The 16356-nt window shown below is 39.0% G+C and overlaps 1 protein-coding gene across 2 annotated transcripts in view; it reads left to right on the top strand.

Moving 5' to 3' along the window:
• Window positions 1–16356, top strand: part of dcc (DCC netrin 1 receptor) — a 442661-nt gene that overhangs the window by 193594 nt on the left and 232711 nt on the right. For both annotated transcript variants that reach the window (XM_022668821.2, XM_022668820.2), the window contains exon 3: window positions 12527–12814. In XM_022668821.2, the coding sequence (XP_022524542.1) occupies window positions 12527–12814 (288 nt within the window). The remainder of the gene's footprint in view (window positions 1–12526; window positions 12815–16356) is intronic.

Here is a 16356-nt window from a genome sequence, read left to right as displayed (position 1 = left end):
GCCTATGGTGCCTATGATGACTAGTTGACTATAAGTACTGAAATGGTGCTAAAAAAGTCAAACTTCAGAGGGATGTTATGGCAATCTTTTATTGCAGTGTGCATTAGCGTAACTTAGCTGCACGTCTCTGAGTACAGCAGATGTAAATCATCAACAAATGTAACCTGAAGATGTTAGAAAACAATCTCTACATCAGAAACTATCAGTGAAGCACAAAAAAACACAACAAAGTGTTACCAAAAATCTTTGTTTAGTCGCAGCAGCAGCTGGTTCTCAAAGTTCTTAGAGCTAGTGCATGCTCTTCTTGGTCTAAAGATCAGCCCTGCAACACTAAACAGTCTTTCACAGGCTGCTGAGGCAGGGAGTGCCGTATTAAGCTTAAGTGATAGATGGCACACAGCTGGGAAGGACTTTAGTACCTCTACTGTGTCTCCTGGGCAGCCCAGGTACGCATCCAATTGCTGGGTTGTTTCAAGAGGACGTGTCTTTTTCAAGGATGAAAAGAAGTCGTCTTCCTCAGATGACTGGGATCCCTCACTAATGTGATTCTCTGCTTGAGAGCCCAAGTGGCTTCTAATGTAGTCAATGCCTGTGGAATAAAAAAAGGAAAAGCGGGACAATTTATATTATATGACAGTATTGTGTGGGTAATTTCAAACTCACTTCATTGTGTCCACAGAAATTACACATATTAAAGTGAAGTTGAAAAGTGAGACACTTACCACATTTTAGGGTATTTTCGTCACTTGTCCAGCAGGTCTTAAACTTGGGAACAAGAATGGCTGCAGCGATGAGCTCTGGATCTGCAAGCATCTCTCTGAAGCGTTTTTCAAGGCCTGAAAGCAGTGCATCAATCAAAGGCTCACAGAACTTGGTGGTGAGGCGAAGTTGCTGGAGCTTGGTCTTTAGCAGAGTTATGGTGGGGATCAACCATCCCATCTGCACACTGGTTTCTCCCTGAAGAACATCAAGTGCCTTTGCAACTGGGCTCATTGTCTTCGCATATTCTGCAAGAAATGCAAGTTCCACTGGAGTAAACCTGTACAAAGCAGAAAAGAACACACAACATGGAAGATAAATATAAATAAAAAATACTGTGATCTAAGAATTTTGTAAATTATTTTTATGAATGCTAATAATAATTCATAGTCAATATGTGGACTGTATATTGGCATACATGTGTTCTACAGCATTTAAAGCATATAACTGCCTTAACTATCATTAATCACTTTGTTAACTGAAAGGCAGAAAAACACACACTTACTTAGGTGTATCTAGTTCATTGCAGACAGCTGCAAGGGCTCCATCACCTTGTTCTCTTGTTATTCTCACTATTCTTTCTACGGCTGAGAAGAGTGAATTCCATCTTGTAGCAACAGGTCTTATGAGTTGGAGTTTACAGTGGTCTTCAATTACTTCAGATGCGGTGGTTGATCTTGAACTTTTGTTCCACAGGCTAGAGCATTTGGCAAATGTGGACCTTGACACACGCTTGTACAATGGGTTGACCTCTGCCTTTAAAGCATCAACTGTGGACACCAAATTTAAAAGGTGGCAAGCGCAGCGATGGTGCTTGGGTAGCTGGAATTCCAAGTAGTCATCTTCATCCAACAGGGCTCCGGCATCAACAAATTCAACACCCTCAAATCTTTCCTCCTCTTCATCGTAATCATCATTTTGGCCATCATCATCCTCTTCTCCATCACCCTCTCCTACAGATTCAGTATTGTTGTTCTCTTCAGTCTGCCCATAAACTCTGAAGGCTTTCAGGAAGTTTGATCCATTGTCAGTTGTAGTGCGAACAATCTTTTCTCTGATACTGAATTCTGTGTGAATATCATTTAGGACACCAGCCAGAGCAGAAAAAGTATGTGACCCTTTAAGTTGCTTGCATGCCAGGGCAGCACAGGATCTCTGCAAGGTTTTGGGGTCAAACCAGTGTGCAGTGACACCAATGAAACTGCGACGGTGTGCCGTCCAGCAGTCAGTTGTCGTTGCTATGAACTCAATTTCACTAAGGGCAGCTTTCAGTTTTCTTTTCATTTCAACTGAGGCTTTTGTGACTTTGTTCACAACAGTATTGCGTGTCATGACATTTGTATTTGGCTGAAGATGTTGCACTAGATCAATGAAGCCCTGTTGCTGAACAGTGTGTGGTGGGTGCAAGCCTTGGACAATGAATTTGAGGACTGCTTTATCCACACTTTCCTGGGACACTCTTCGAGTCTCCCACAGCTTGGTTTGTTTGGAGGGTGGGGCTAAAGAGCCTTCAGTGGATGATCTCCTTTTGAGAGATGCTGAAGTAAGTTGGATGTACCTATTTAGATGAGTGGGGTGTATCTTCTGTGAAGAAAATAAATGCACAGACATTCATATTATTTCTCTCAAACCACAAGCTTAGACTTTACTATTTACCTGTATACACTGTCACACACAGACAGTATCATACCTGTCCTTACTACATGCTTTACTAACCAGATGTAGACTGTAGCTTTGCACAATGAACTTACAAATATTGTATATAGCAATACTATACAGTACCAGCCAAGGTTTGGATACAATTAAATAAAAAAAACTACATTTGTTGCAGATTAATACTGAAGCCATCCAATTTATGGCATATAAACTTATGCAGTAAACAAAACAAAAAAATTGTTACAGAATACATTTTATAAAGTAGAAGGTTTTGCTTTGATCCCAGTGTTGCCTACTCTAAACGTTTTCTTAGCTAGCCTAGAACCTAGAATGGTTCTGTAAGTATGTCCCAAACGCACACCTAGCTAAAAGTGTTTAATACAGGTCCAGAAATAAAAAAAATCCATCCAAGGATTAGGCTCCAGAGCCAGCCAGGCGATTGGAGCAAAATCCTGGGATGGATTTTTACTTTTTCTTGACCTAGATTACCCACCTCTACACCTAAACTCAAATGAACTTGCAACACTGAATCATATCTAGATGGGATTAGTTTCTCAGAGGGTCCTGGGGTAATTTTCTCTTTTATGGGGGGTCCTCTGTGATTTTATTTCATGGATGTGTTTTTCTCAGATGTCCTCAGAGAAAATTACAGGCTGAATTAATCACTGTTTTTCGTAAAACTCTGTGGAACACCTCACGTTTAATAAAATAGCTATTTGTCCACTCACTGCCACGGACCGTAATTACACTTTGGGCGCGCGTTTCCACGGAGATACACGTAAACAAATCTCCGAGTGGAAAACGGAGGGGCTAAAACTCACTGTTTCTCCTGTTTTTTTTTCAATTGTAGTCCATGTTTGAGAGTTTTATCACCGAGTAGAAGTGTGAAACTTTTCTTTCACAGACGTCCCCCTGAGAAACTAATCCCGTTCGAAAAGGGTTTAATAGCCTAGACTTAGCAAGCAAACCTTGGCATGTATTTGGCATGTACCAAGCCATAGAACCATTGCAAATTCACCATTAGTGCATCAGTAGGTTAATACAATATATTGTAGTAATATCAGCTTACCTCAATATGCTTTTTCAGATTAGATGGAGAATTCTTGAAAGCCAGTAGTTCGTGGTGCTTGGGTGTGCAGAGCTTGCAGCGCATTCGAAAAGAGTTATTTTTGCTTCCAATCATTCCAAAAAATTCTTCCAGGTATGGCCAGGGATGTGGGTTTGGCTGGTCTTCCGCAGAGCTACTAGCTGCAGCTGGAGATGATGCATAATTAGGGACTTTCTCGCTGGTGTTCAGTTTAGAGTGAGACATCTCCTTGAGTCTCTTCTATAGGCTAGGCTACACTCCTCTGTTGAGTTCTTGTGGAGTTTGACGTGACGTGCAAATAAAAACCAATAGACGATCTTTTATGTTTATACTTGTTATCCAATCACAAGCTTTCCTGATGGCGCGATTTGTGTTTTTTTTTATGTTGACCAGCCGGGCCAAATCAAGCCGAAATAAAGAGTAACGAGGCTATTTTTAAAATTTTAAGAAGTAGAAAGTACCGATAACTCTGTAAAAAAGTAAGGAGTAAAAGTAAAAAGTAATCTGAAAAATAATTACTCCACTAAAGTAGAAATACCCAAAATTTCTACTTAAGTAAGGTAACGAAGTATTTCTACTTCGTTACTTGACACCTCTGGGCGTTGCTAGGTGGTTGCTGTGGTGTTTTTTTTTGTTAAATGGTTCCTAAAGTGCTGATATGTGGTGGCTATGATATGTTATTGGATCCCACAGCATTTGCCTTTGTTTTTAGTTGCCATAGTGTTGCTTATTTCTTGCTAAGTTGTTGTTGTTTTGATATCTCAGGTGGTTGCTGTGGTGTTGCTAAGTGGTTGTTAGGTGTTTGGCTTGTTATCTCATGTGATTTTTAAATTATTTGGTTGCTATTTTGTTACTACATAGTTGTTAAGGTATTCCAGATGGTTGTTGATTAAAGGGTGGAAATTATGATATCTTACCAGGAGGTTGTTGTGGTGTTGCTATTGTTAATTGTTAGGTGGTTCGAGATCGGGCTAAGATAGACTAATTGGGCATATTGCTCCTGCTCTGGTCCTTACAATGCCTTATAACTTGAGCACTAGTTGCTAGGGGATGATAGGCTGTTGCTAGGTGTTGCTTTGGTATCTCATGTGGTTGCTTTGGTGTTTTGATGATGGTTGATTACTATAGGTTAGGTAGATGGTTGCTGTTTGATCCCATAGGGTTCTTACAATGTTTAGTTTAGGCTCATAAATGTTTACTAGGTGGTTGCTGTGGTACCTTGGGTGTTTTTTTTTTCATGGTGTTGCAAACTGACTGCTAAGCGGCTGCTACTGTATTTGCTTGCACATGTTTGCTCTGGTGTTTGCTAACTATATTGCGGCTAGGTGGTTGCTCTGCGGTTGTTATGGTTTCCTAGGTGGTTGATGTGGTGTTTCTAACCCTACAACGTCTAGATAACCTTGTCTGGCAGACATATCTTAAGTTTTAGTGCAATTATCACTTGATGCTGTGTCATTGTACTGCAGTTTAAAAAGTATTGCAATAGTGAATTGTTTTAGTGAATCGCCCAGCTCACCTTTTATTAACTGTGTTATCTTTCCGTTGTCCTTATCTGTAGCTTGTACTTTTATTTAGCTGTGTTATCGATACGCTGTGCTGGAGTTAATAACACGCGCTGCAGTTTATCCGCGCTGATTTAAGGCTGTAATTAATTCTGTGTATAGCTCTGTATTGTTATCAGCGAGCTGTTTATACTCTCAGCCTCTGCAGCAGCAACATGGAAGCAGCTGAAAACATCTTGCTTTGATTGATTAAGCTATAGCTGTGAGTGTGTGAATGTGTGTAAGTGTGTGTGTGTGTGCATGTAAGTGTGTGTGTGTGTGTGGTCTACCCTCAGGGTTTTTTAACAGACAGTGTGAGAGTGGAGAGTTGGGCATGTGATGGTGACTTGCTGAGCGAGCTAGGGGGCTACATTGATTACTGTGTGTGTGTTTGTGTGTCTGTGTGTGTGTGTGTGTGTGTGTGTACAGTAACAGTGTTGCGTGCTGAAGCTGACTGAAGTTGAAGTCGATTGAATCCAGCAGTGTCTGTCCAACATCCTGTTTATTCACAGCGTAGTTATTTTACTCATACTTTTTATTTGGGTCTCTCTCTCTTCAGTTTTAGTATCTATAGTGTGTGTCTGTGTGTGTGTGTGTGTGTGTGTGTGTGTGTGTGTGTGTCATTTTATGGGGTGGTTGATTACATTTTAGATTTTAGGGGGTGGTTATGAATTATTATTTACTATAACAATTCCAACCACCTTTATAACTGACCTACTTTATTGTATCATTTATAGCTTTTCAATTGCTAAGTGGTTGATATGGCCTTAAGTGTTATGTTTGGTGGTTGCTGTGTTATATTATCTCAGGTGGTTGATATGGTGTTACTAAGTAGTTGCCAGGTCAATGTTATGGTATTTTGTAGGTGATGACCTAATGTTGTTAAGTGTTTTGCTTGATGTCTGCTGTGTTATACTATCTCAGGTGGATGATGTGGTGTTGAGAAGTGGTTGCCAGGTAAATGCTGTGGTATTTGTAAGGGGTTGATTTGGTGTTGCTAAGTAGTTGCCAGGTGAATATTATGGTATTTGTAGGTGATGATCTAAAGTCGTTAAGTGTTTTGCTTGATGATTGCTGTCTTACGGTATCTCAGGTGGTTAATATGGTGTTGCAAGTTGGTTGCCAGGTAAATGTTATGGTATTTATAGGGGGTTGATTTTGTTTTGCCAAGTGTTATGCTTAGTGATCGCTGTGTTATGGTATCTCAGGTGGTTGATATGGTGTTGCTAATTGTTTTGCTTGTTAATTGCTGTGTTACGGTATCTCAGGTGGTTAATATGGTGTTGCTCAGTGTTTTGCGTGTTGATCGCTGTGTTATGGTATCTCAGGTGGTTGATATGGTGTTGCTCAGTGTTTTGCTTGTTGATTGCTGTTTTATGATATCTCAGGTGGTTGATATGGTGTTGCTAAGTGTAATGCTTATATCTCAGGTGGTTGATATGGTGTTGCTAAGTGTAATGCTTGGTGATTGCTGTTTTATGGTAGTTCAGGTGGCTGATATGGTGTTGCCCAGTGGTTGCCAGGTGAATGCTGTGGTACTGATGGGTGGTTGATATGGTGTTGCTAAGTGCTTTGCTTTGTGGTTGCTCTCTTGTGGTATCTGAGGTGGTTGATATGGTGTTGATACGTGATATGCTTCATGATTGCTGTGTTATGGTACCTCAGGTGGTTGATAGGGTGTTGATACGTTTTATGCTTGGTGATTGCTGTGTTATTGGTAGGTGGTTGATATGATGTTGCAAAATAATTGCCAGGCGAACACTATGGTATTGGTAGGTGGTTGGTATGGTGTTAGTAATTGGCTTACTATAGTTATGCTATTGTTCTTGTTTGTTTGCTTGGTGGCTGCTATCATGTTGATAGTTGGTAGTTGGGGTGTCTCGGGTGGTTTCTATGGTGTTGCTACGTGATTGCTATAGTGTAGAAAGATGGTGCTGTGTAGCGGTGGGATTACATGATGCGTTGCTTGGGGCTGCTAAATGGTTGCTTGGTGGTTGTTGTTTGACGATTACTAAGTGGTTGCTATAATGGTTGCTAGATTATTCCTACATTGTTGCCAGCAGGTTGCTATTGGTGTTTATGTATGCTTGCTATAGTATTGCTATTAAATTCCTGATGGTTGCTATAGTGCTAAAGTGGCTGCTATGGTATTAAATATGGAGCAGGATTACTGGAGATATTCTCCGGGTGAGGTTTGGTGCAGTGTGAATCCCTTTAAATGTGGGATGATGAGCCAGAATCACACCTTCACACTATCTCTCTCCGACCTGCTCCCAGACAGCTCTTATCTCCACCGCTGCTTCATCGTCTCAGAGTAACTCCTCGCAAATGGCAGCCGCTGGAGTGGCCGTCACCCCTCCGCCCTCCCTCCCTCTCTCTCTCTCTTTCTCTCTCTGTCTCTCTCTCTCTCTCTCGCTCTCTCTCTTTAGGTCTGGCTGTCAGCACAGTGTGGGTGCTGCGCTCAGTTTCACACTGTCAGCCCTACACCCTCACCTGCACCCTTCACTTTATAATATACTGTAGGCTGCATTCATGTCTAGACCATTCCACACTATCAATTCCACACTATTCATTTCACACTGTGAAATCTTCACACTCCCGCCTCCACCCTCACTTTACTCGGATGACTTATTGATGTAGATCAGCTGTATTATGGGTAATATATATTGGACGTGTCCCATTTTACATTACACACTTCACAACACTTTTTTTTTTTTTTTCATTTTTTCCTCGGTTGCCTGTCAGTATAAATATATACTGTAAATATTAGGGCTGTCAGTAATAAAGCGTTAATGCACTCGATTAATTTGGAATCAGTAACTTGTTATAACTTATTATACATCCTAATTTTATGTTGTTCACTATATTATTTTTCACAATATATGGAAAACATTAAATTTTATATTTTATACAATAATACTGAAATAAAACACTGCATAGTTGCACAGCTTGAGTATGGTTTTGCTTATTGTTCTGCTTGATAGTTGTGGGGATATTGTATATCAGGTGGTTGGTATGGTGTTGCTAAGTTGCCAGGTGGTTGATATGCTATTGCTTTGGGGTTGCAATGGTGTCACTATATAGTAGCTTTGTCAAGTGGTTGCTATGATGTTGCAAAGATCTTTGCTTGGCATTGAGTACTATGGCATTTATGGGTGGTTGGCGTGGTGCAGTGAACTATTATGTGGGAGGAACGTTGCTCCTAACACTACATTGACTCAACTCAACTGTAATGTTAAGTAATGTAATGGTTGGTTTGGTTTCCCAAGTGGATAATGTGGTGTCACTAGAAGGTAGCCATGTGGTTGCTTAGGTGTCTCACGTGGTTGCAATGTATTTTTTATGCTATCCTTAACAACGTGGTTGCATTGGTGATGCTAGATGGTTGCTTTTGCGTTGCTTTGTTGGTTGCTGTAGTAGGCCATGGGGATCTAGTGAGTTTACTATGGATTTACTGTGGTATCTTGGGTGGTTGCTATGGTGTTGCTTTATAACTGCATCTGGATGAGACTAATTGGTTTCTTTGTGTTATTGTTTGCTGATTCATTCACTTCAATTACTTTAGAATTACCCTAGGATTTATTGGTGGTTGTTATCATAAGTGTTATCCCAGGTGGCTTATAGGTGGTTTATATGGTATTACTTATTATTTCCTACCGTGAACGTTATTTGCAGTATTATGAGTCACGTTCCATTTTATACTACACTACTAAAATTTCTTTTTTAAACCCTTAAATTGCAGTGATGATGCTAGATGGTTGCTTTGGTGTTGCTTTGGTGGTTGCTGTCGTAGGCCATGAGGATCTCATGAGTTAACTATGGGGTTGCTATGGTATTCAAGGTGGTTGCTATGATGTTGCTATATGACTGCATCTGGATGAGACTAATTGGTTTCTTTGTGTTTTTGTTTGCTGATTCTTTCACTTCAGTTACTTTATAATTACCCTAGGATTTATTGGTGGTTGTTATCATAAGTGTTATCCCAGGTGGTTTAAAGGTGGTTTATATGGTATTACTTATTATTTCCTACCGTGAACGTTATTTGCAGTATATGAGTCACATTCCATTTTATAATACACTACTAAAGTTTCTTTCTTAAACCCTTCAGTTGCAGTGATGATGGTGGATGGTTGCTTTGGTGTTGCTTTGGTTGTTGCTGTCGTAGGCCATGAGGATCTCATGAGTTAACTGTGGGGTTACTATGGTATTCAAGGTGGTTGCTATGATGTTGCTTTATGACTGCAACTGGATAAGACTAATCGGTTTCTTTGTGTTTTTGTTTGCTGATTACTCCACTTCAATTACTTTAGGATTGATCGCTGGTTGTTATCATAAGTGGTATCCTAGGTGGATATAACTTAGCTGTTTCTAGGTGGTTTATGTGGTATTACATTTCAGAACTTTATTTACAGTATATGAGTCACGTTCCATTTTCACTATGCTACTACAGTTTCTCCTTAAAGCCTTCAGTTGCAGTGATGATGCTGGATGGTTGCTTTGGTGTTGCTTTGGTGGTTGCTGTAGTAGGCCATGGGGATCTCATGAGTTTACTTTGGGGTTGCTATGGTATTCAAAGTGGTTGCCATGGTGTTGCTTCATGACTGCAACTGGATAAGACTAAATGGTTTCTTTGTGTTTTTGTTGGCTGATCACTTCACTTCAATTACTTTAGGATTACTTTATGATTGATTGGTGGTTGTTATTATAAATGTTATCCCAGGTGGTTTAAAGGTGGTTTATATGGTATTACTTATTATTTCCGACTGCGAACTGCGACTGTGAACCATTTTATATTACACTACTACAGTTCCTCCCTAACTCCTCAAATTGCAGTCTATGCTTGTTAGTATAGATTAGATTAATGCAGGGCTATTAGATCAAGTTCATCTATTGCCTCGATTAAATATTATTTATTGCTTATATATTTTTTTTTAAAATGATGTATCACTGTTTATATGTGTAGCGTTCCATTTCGTGCCACTAGACCCTACACCCTTGACTTGTTAATGTAGCTCAGATTAATGTGGGCCCATTAGATCAGGCCTATCCGAGGGTCGGTAGACTGGGGATTTTTTTTAGGGGGGAGAGAGTGCCATATTAAAATATTATTTATAGGAGCAGCATTCCAATTTCATACTCCACTGCTGTGCTCCCTACTCCCACACTTACATGTGTTCCCTTCGCTTGCTAAAATAGATTAGGTTAGAGGACTAATGAGGGCTCGTGTGCGGCTACAGATTGGAATGGCTGTTTTTTCTCTTTTTTTTCTGTCTCTCTCTGAGAATGCTACATGCCCTCCGTGGATCCCGGGATATAATTGGAGGCAGTTAGGGGTATAATGTTGACAATAATCACACCAATAACAACCAGCGTCTCTGACTGGGGCCACAGACTTCATTTGCACAAGCTGAAAAATAATTGGAGTCCCCTAGTGGGCCTGCTTAATGCTAGACTGCATCCGCGGCCCAGACCCAAAGCTTGGCTTCTGAACGTTCATTTGCATACACCGTATTGTGGACTATGGATCTGTGTGTGTTTGGTCCCAGAGTGTGCTAATGTAATCCACACAGTGTGTGTGTGTGTGTGTGTGTGTGTGTGTGAAAAGTGTAAGAATGGAAATGTTAGATCATCAGTTCAGGTTTCTCAACTACGACACCACTGCAAATGAAGCCAATGGTGATCTGTCCTCTCTTAGGGCATTTTCACACCAGCACTAATAAGTCAAGAAGAGAAAGAAAATCCATCAGTCACCTCGGACGGTAACCAGCCAGGCTAGGCTAAGCTAAGCTAATGCTGAGCTAAAGCAAGTTGCGCTAACCTAATGCAATCCTTCAGGCACAGCTAGCTAACCAACACCACCCAGCAAAAACAGCTCCAAAAGAGTCAGAAATAGGGGTGGGCAATATTATATCGTATACAATATATCGTGACACAGAAATATCGTGATATTAAAAATCCATATCGTGATAATAGGGCTGTTCTGTCTTAAAAGTAGTCTATTATTTACTGTGAAGCTTTAAGTGTATTTATTGTGTAATTGTTTTTGTTTGCAGTTTATATGCATACACTAAATATTCTGCAATATTATTTGCTGCATTATATTATTTTATGCTATATTATTTATTTTGCCACATTATGATCATGCTGTTATACTATTATACTATATTCCTGAAATTTATATATATTTTTCCTTTTTTTCCTATATCGCCAAGTATATCATTATCACAAAAATACCCTGAAATATTGTGATATTATTTTAGAACCATATCGCCCACCCCTAGTCAGAAATGCTCCCAAACGCGCAGCTTTCACATGAACATCCCTTTATCCCCATATTATTTTTATTTCAAGCTAACAAACAAACCATACGCCGTTTTGTATTTAAGTTACAGTTCTGTTACAGTTCTCTTGTTGTGGAACTACTTTTTTGGCAGAAGGCCAGGGTCTTTCATTTTCTTGATTAATTTTTTAAACAAAAACCTGTTCTATAAAAGCAACAGAACACTCAAGGTCACCTTTGGCTCGTGCCTACGACCAATTCACGATAACACACTCCCTCTTGTGTTCCATTGCTTAAGTAAACGCAGGATTGACGTGCTCACTGTGATGAGTCAAGTCAAGTCTAGTCAAGTCAAGTCAAGTAGTTTTATTGTCAATACTGCATATGTACAGGACATTCAGAGAATTGGAATTACGTTACTCTCCTTCCCAATTTTACAGCAAGTACAGATAATAGATATAATAAAGGAGAATGGGAGACACTATGAGTACAATACAGCAGGGACACAAATAAACATACATGAGACAAAAACAAGGTGCAGTGGTGTGGGGGAGAAATAGATATATAAATATAGTAAAAAAAAAGAAATAGATATATAATATAAAAGAGTGGGAGACACTATATGTACAATACAACAAGACACAACAAACATACAGAAGACGGAAGACAATAGTGCAATATTGATGGTGATTGAGATGGGATGACAGTATAAATAGTATATAACAGTAGTGCAAATGTGGTATATAGCTTAAGGCTGGTAAAGTGAATGAGTGCTAAAGTTCTTAAAGTTCACAGAGGCCTCCATACTCAAACCTGACCTTAATAAGACTTAATAAGTCTTAATAAGACAAAACCTGGATTTCTCACTAAATATGATAAAGGATGGTATCTATTTATATATTTCAGTTCATTTTAGGGGCATGTCTAGCACTCAACAATCTCTCACCAGGAGGAACACTACCCAAAAGTTGCCTCTGAGAGTATTTTGATAAGGCAATTTGGGAAAGGTTTAAGTCCTTTTCTCTCAAGACCCAAAATCTAATCAGACCATACCTGTAATCATTTACAAAGTTCCATCAGCTGGAATTCAATTCAGTTTGCGTTTTTTTTTATTTATTCCTGTCACTCAGTTAGTGTCATTTTGAAGTGTTTGATTAACCGAATAATCCGAAATGATTCTTTTCTTCTCCCGTTCTCTCTCAGGTCCTCTTCGAGTGGTGGTGCCCACTGAGTCCGTGTCTTCGTTCCTCGGCGATACGGCTCTGCTGCGCTGTGAGGTAACCGGAGAGCCGATGCCGGTGGTCCGCTGGCAGAAGAACCGAGTGGACCTGCCCGTGGCCTTCGACCTGGACAGCCGGGTGGTGGTGCTGCCGTCTGGCTCTCTGCAGGTCAGCAGGGTTCAGCCGCCAGACTCTGCCACTTACCGCTGCCTGGCAGAAAACCCGGGCAGCTCCCGCACGGGCACTGATGCAGACCTGAGGGTCTTACCTGGTGAGTTCAGCACTGTGGGATTTTCAATTGCTTTAGTCTGGGGATTTGGAAGCATGTTTTCAACTGCTATTATTGTGTCTGCAGTGCTCATAATATAATAGAAAAAGGAAAATTAGAGACAGTATTAGGACTATAATTTGTAGTGCTATTAATAATCTACAATATAATCCACAACACTATTTACTAGTACAATTACCAGTATTAATTGCACATTTGCTAGGAGATTTAGTAGTTGCACTAGGAATAGTAACAGTAATAATACTATATACATAGTACATACACTGTAAAACATTACAGCCACATTAAGTTATGTGAACTTATTTGTTCTTTTCAATTCCAATTGCCATGAAACGTTTAGTATATTGAACTCAAGTTCCTTCGTTTTACACGTTATAAACAATATGTTTATTTAAACAAACAAGATAAAATAAAACAGTAAACAAAACACGGGTAACGCAAACAACTACAAAAAAAACAAGGCAGGGAGAATATAAAACTAGAACAAAGACTAAGAAACACAGACTACCAAACTAAGACTAGGATACATACGGATAGCGAGGATAGCAAGGATACAAAATGTACAAAGGATACAAACGATACAAACTATACAAAAGACTCGACACTGAACATTCAAACAGAGGGGCTTAAATACAGGAGGAGAGTGAGAAACACCTGGGCTTGGATGACGAGGGGGCGGGGTTACAGACAGGACACAGGTGAGAACACTAATAGCTAGGGCAGGGCTGGGGCGGAGCTATGGTGGAGACAGGTACAAAAACAACAACACAAGCACATGGCTGGGAACACTTGACAGGAAAACAGAGGGGCAGGAGCACAAGAGACCAAACGAGGGAGAAACAGAAGACAGACATAACATATTGTCTTAACTTCCTGTGAGTTATTCAAATTTACCCAAGTTTATTCAACTTACGTTTTTAAGTTATTGGTTGAAAAAAATGAAAGTGTGAAGATTTGAAAATGCAGAGAGGTAGAGTGATAGGCAGCAAGTTAGAAAAGACTGGAGTACTTTTTACAACTTTAAAACCGTGGGCACATTGGGCTAAACACTTTTTAACCGACGCATAGCAGTTAATAATAACAAGGAGCAAAAAGCTAAAGGGGATTACTTTCAGCTGCGTGAGTCACCAACACTCCAAAAAGTAATTCTGTGTTTTAGTCAGAAGAACTAATGTTATTAAGTTGAGTGAACTCACCGGCCAGTACAACTCCATTGTTTTCAACCGGAAAACTTAAAAAGGTTTGTTGAGCCACTGAAAAAATGTGATTTCAACCAACTTTTAGCTCTTTCTACAGTGTTGGTTCATGCAGCTTTCCTATTGGTTCCTGGTACCATATATCTGCATATTGGGTGTAGCCGCTCCCTTACTTACCATCTTTGTGTTGTCTGTTGCCCAAAGCTACCTTATTCTGGGCGTGCACTAATTATAATATATACGTTGATTGCCAGGCCAATATTTGCATATTGGGTGTGGTCTCTCCCTTACTTACCATCTTTGTGTTGTCTGTTGCCCAAAGCTACCTGATCCTGGGCGTGCAGTAATATAATATATGTGTTGATTGCCAGGCCTCAGTGTTGTAGGCTGTAAGAGCACATTAACTTTGTTGTGTTTGTAGTGATCACAGTATTCTGGCTTTGAGCTACAGAGTTCACTCTTTACTGAGTTTACTCTTATTCTGCCCCAGCAATATACTGTCAGTATTGGCAGTTAAATAATAATGTTAAAAATGTTTCTAATACTTATGGTTAACTTAAAATAATAAGTTGTGTGAATATTACTGAAGTTTTATGAACTTGAAAGTGTGTGTGTTAAAATAAAGCTGAATTGTTAGTTTATTTGACTAAACAGAACATTTTTTAAAAAAGGACAAATTAAACACTTGAGTTGTTTTAACTCAGTGCATCAAGTTGAAACAATAAGTAATGAGTATTTGAACAACTCGTTTAACTTAACATCTTGAGTTCATACAAATGTTTTCATCAAGTTGAGTTAACTCAGCTTTTTAAGATCGCATGTAGAGCTAAATGTGGGTAAGACAGGAGTTGTTGTATGAAACATGGCGACACCCTTGCTCACTTTGATGTAGGCATCCTTACTAGCGTCCCTTAACACGCCCTATAATACGGTGCACCTTATAGTCTGAAAAATATGGTAGTATTTTTTTTTTTTTTTAAAGATTATAAGTATCAAAATCACTTATAACAATAACAGTGATGCAAGTAGTAGTACTGTTAGTAGTAGTATTTGTACCAGTGGTGCTAGGAGCTGAGAGAGTATAGCGGAGGGAGGATCTCCCGGGTGCAGGTTATATGGCATATGTGTGCTGACACTGTTCTCTCAGTGCTCAGTGATTGAGACAAATGCTTCCCATCACGGCACGTCTTCCTTTATTTGTGCAAGTTTGCATGAGCCAGATGCATTTCATCAATCTCCAGCTAGTTACAAGCTGCTTAAAGATCACATTTCACATCTGCCGCTTGCGTGAAGCCCATTTTTATCTGTTAGAGCACAAAGTAGGCCTCGGCTCCACCGCCCCGCCAAGATAAGAGTCTCTCGGATGCTTTAACGTTCAGCTACCTGATGCTAATGTAGCATAGCTTAGAACTTATTTAGCATAGCATTTAGCATAATATACTGGGTACCACTTTAAAATAAGACTCCTTTATAAAGAAGTGGTTTATAAATAGTTTATAAAGTAGTTTGTAAAAACTTTGTTAAAAAAAAAGAAACATTTATAAACACTTAATAAACACATAAATAGAAAAAAAAACTGTGACAGTTTTTTAACATATCTAATGAAGTATTAAGTATAAACGACAGGCCACTGTTGCCCTTTCTATGTATGTGTTGTAACTGCTTATTAATGGTTTATAACCTCATTAATAACGTTAATAAACTCATTTATCAACTATTTATAAACCCTTTATAAAGGAGACTTATTTTAAAGTGGTATCATATATTATGTTGTGTTATTAGCCAGGACACACCTTATCATTAAATGTTATACAATGTATTTCTTTCTTTCTAAACCTGATGAACTGAGATGGTGATTTGGGGCGATTTAATTGGGATGAGCTGGAATATTTATATATGTGAAACAGAACATTCTAAAAGATAATAAAAAACAAATTGACACATAAAATGTAAGTAATTTATAAAATATTAAATAAATCAAGTAAAGTAAAATAATAAGAAATTATAAAATAAACAATAACATAAGAATCAAAATATAAAACATTAGAATAAAAAATATATAAAGAAATAATAAAGAAAGAAAGAAATATAATAAAAAAAATATAAACTAATTAAAAAACTCTTTTAAAACAATCTAAAAAAACATAAAAAAAAAACACATTAAATGAGAAGAAGGGTGTCTAAACTTGTGACTGGAACTTTATATTTATCTGTATTTCACAATAAATAGCTTTGTTTTATTTGCTAAAATACACTGGCATGCCAAAAGTCATGGGACGGGACAAGTCATGGTGTCCCGTGACTTTTGCCATCTCCCATGGAAGCTAA

This window comes from Astyanax mexicanus, chromosome 1 (assembly GCF_023375975.1).
Source record: "Astyanax mexicanus isolate ESR-SI-001 chromosome 1, AstMex3_surface, whole genome shotgun sequence".
Lineage (NCBI taxonomy): Eukaryota > Metazoa > Chordata > Actinopteri > Characiformes > Acestrorhamphidae > Astyanax > Astyanax mexicanus.
This window is presented reverse-complemented; position numbering and strand designations above follow the sequence as displayed.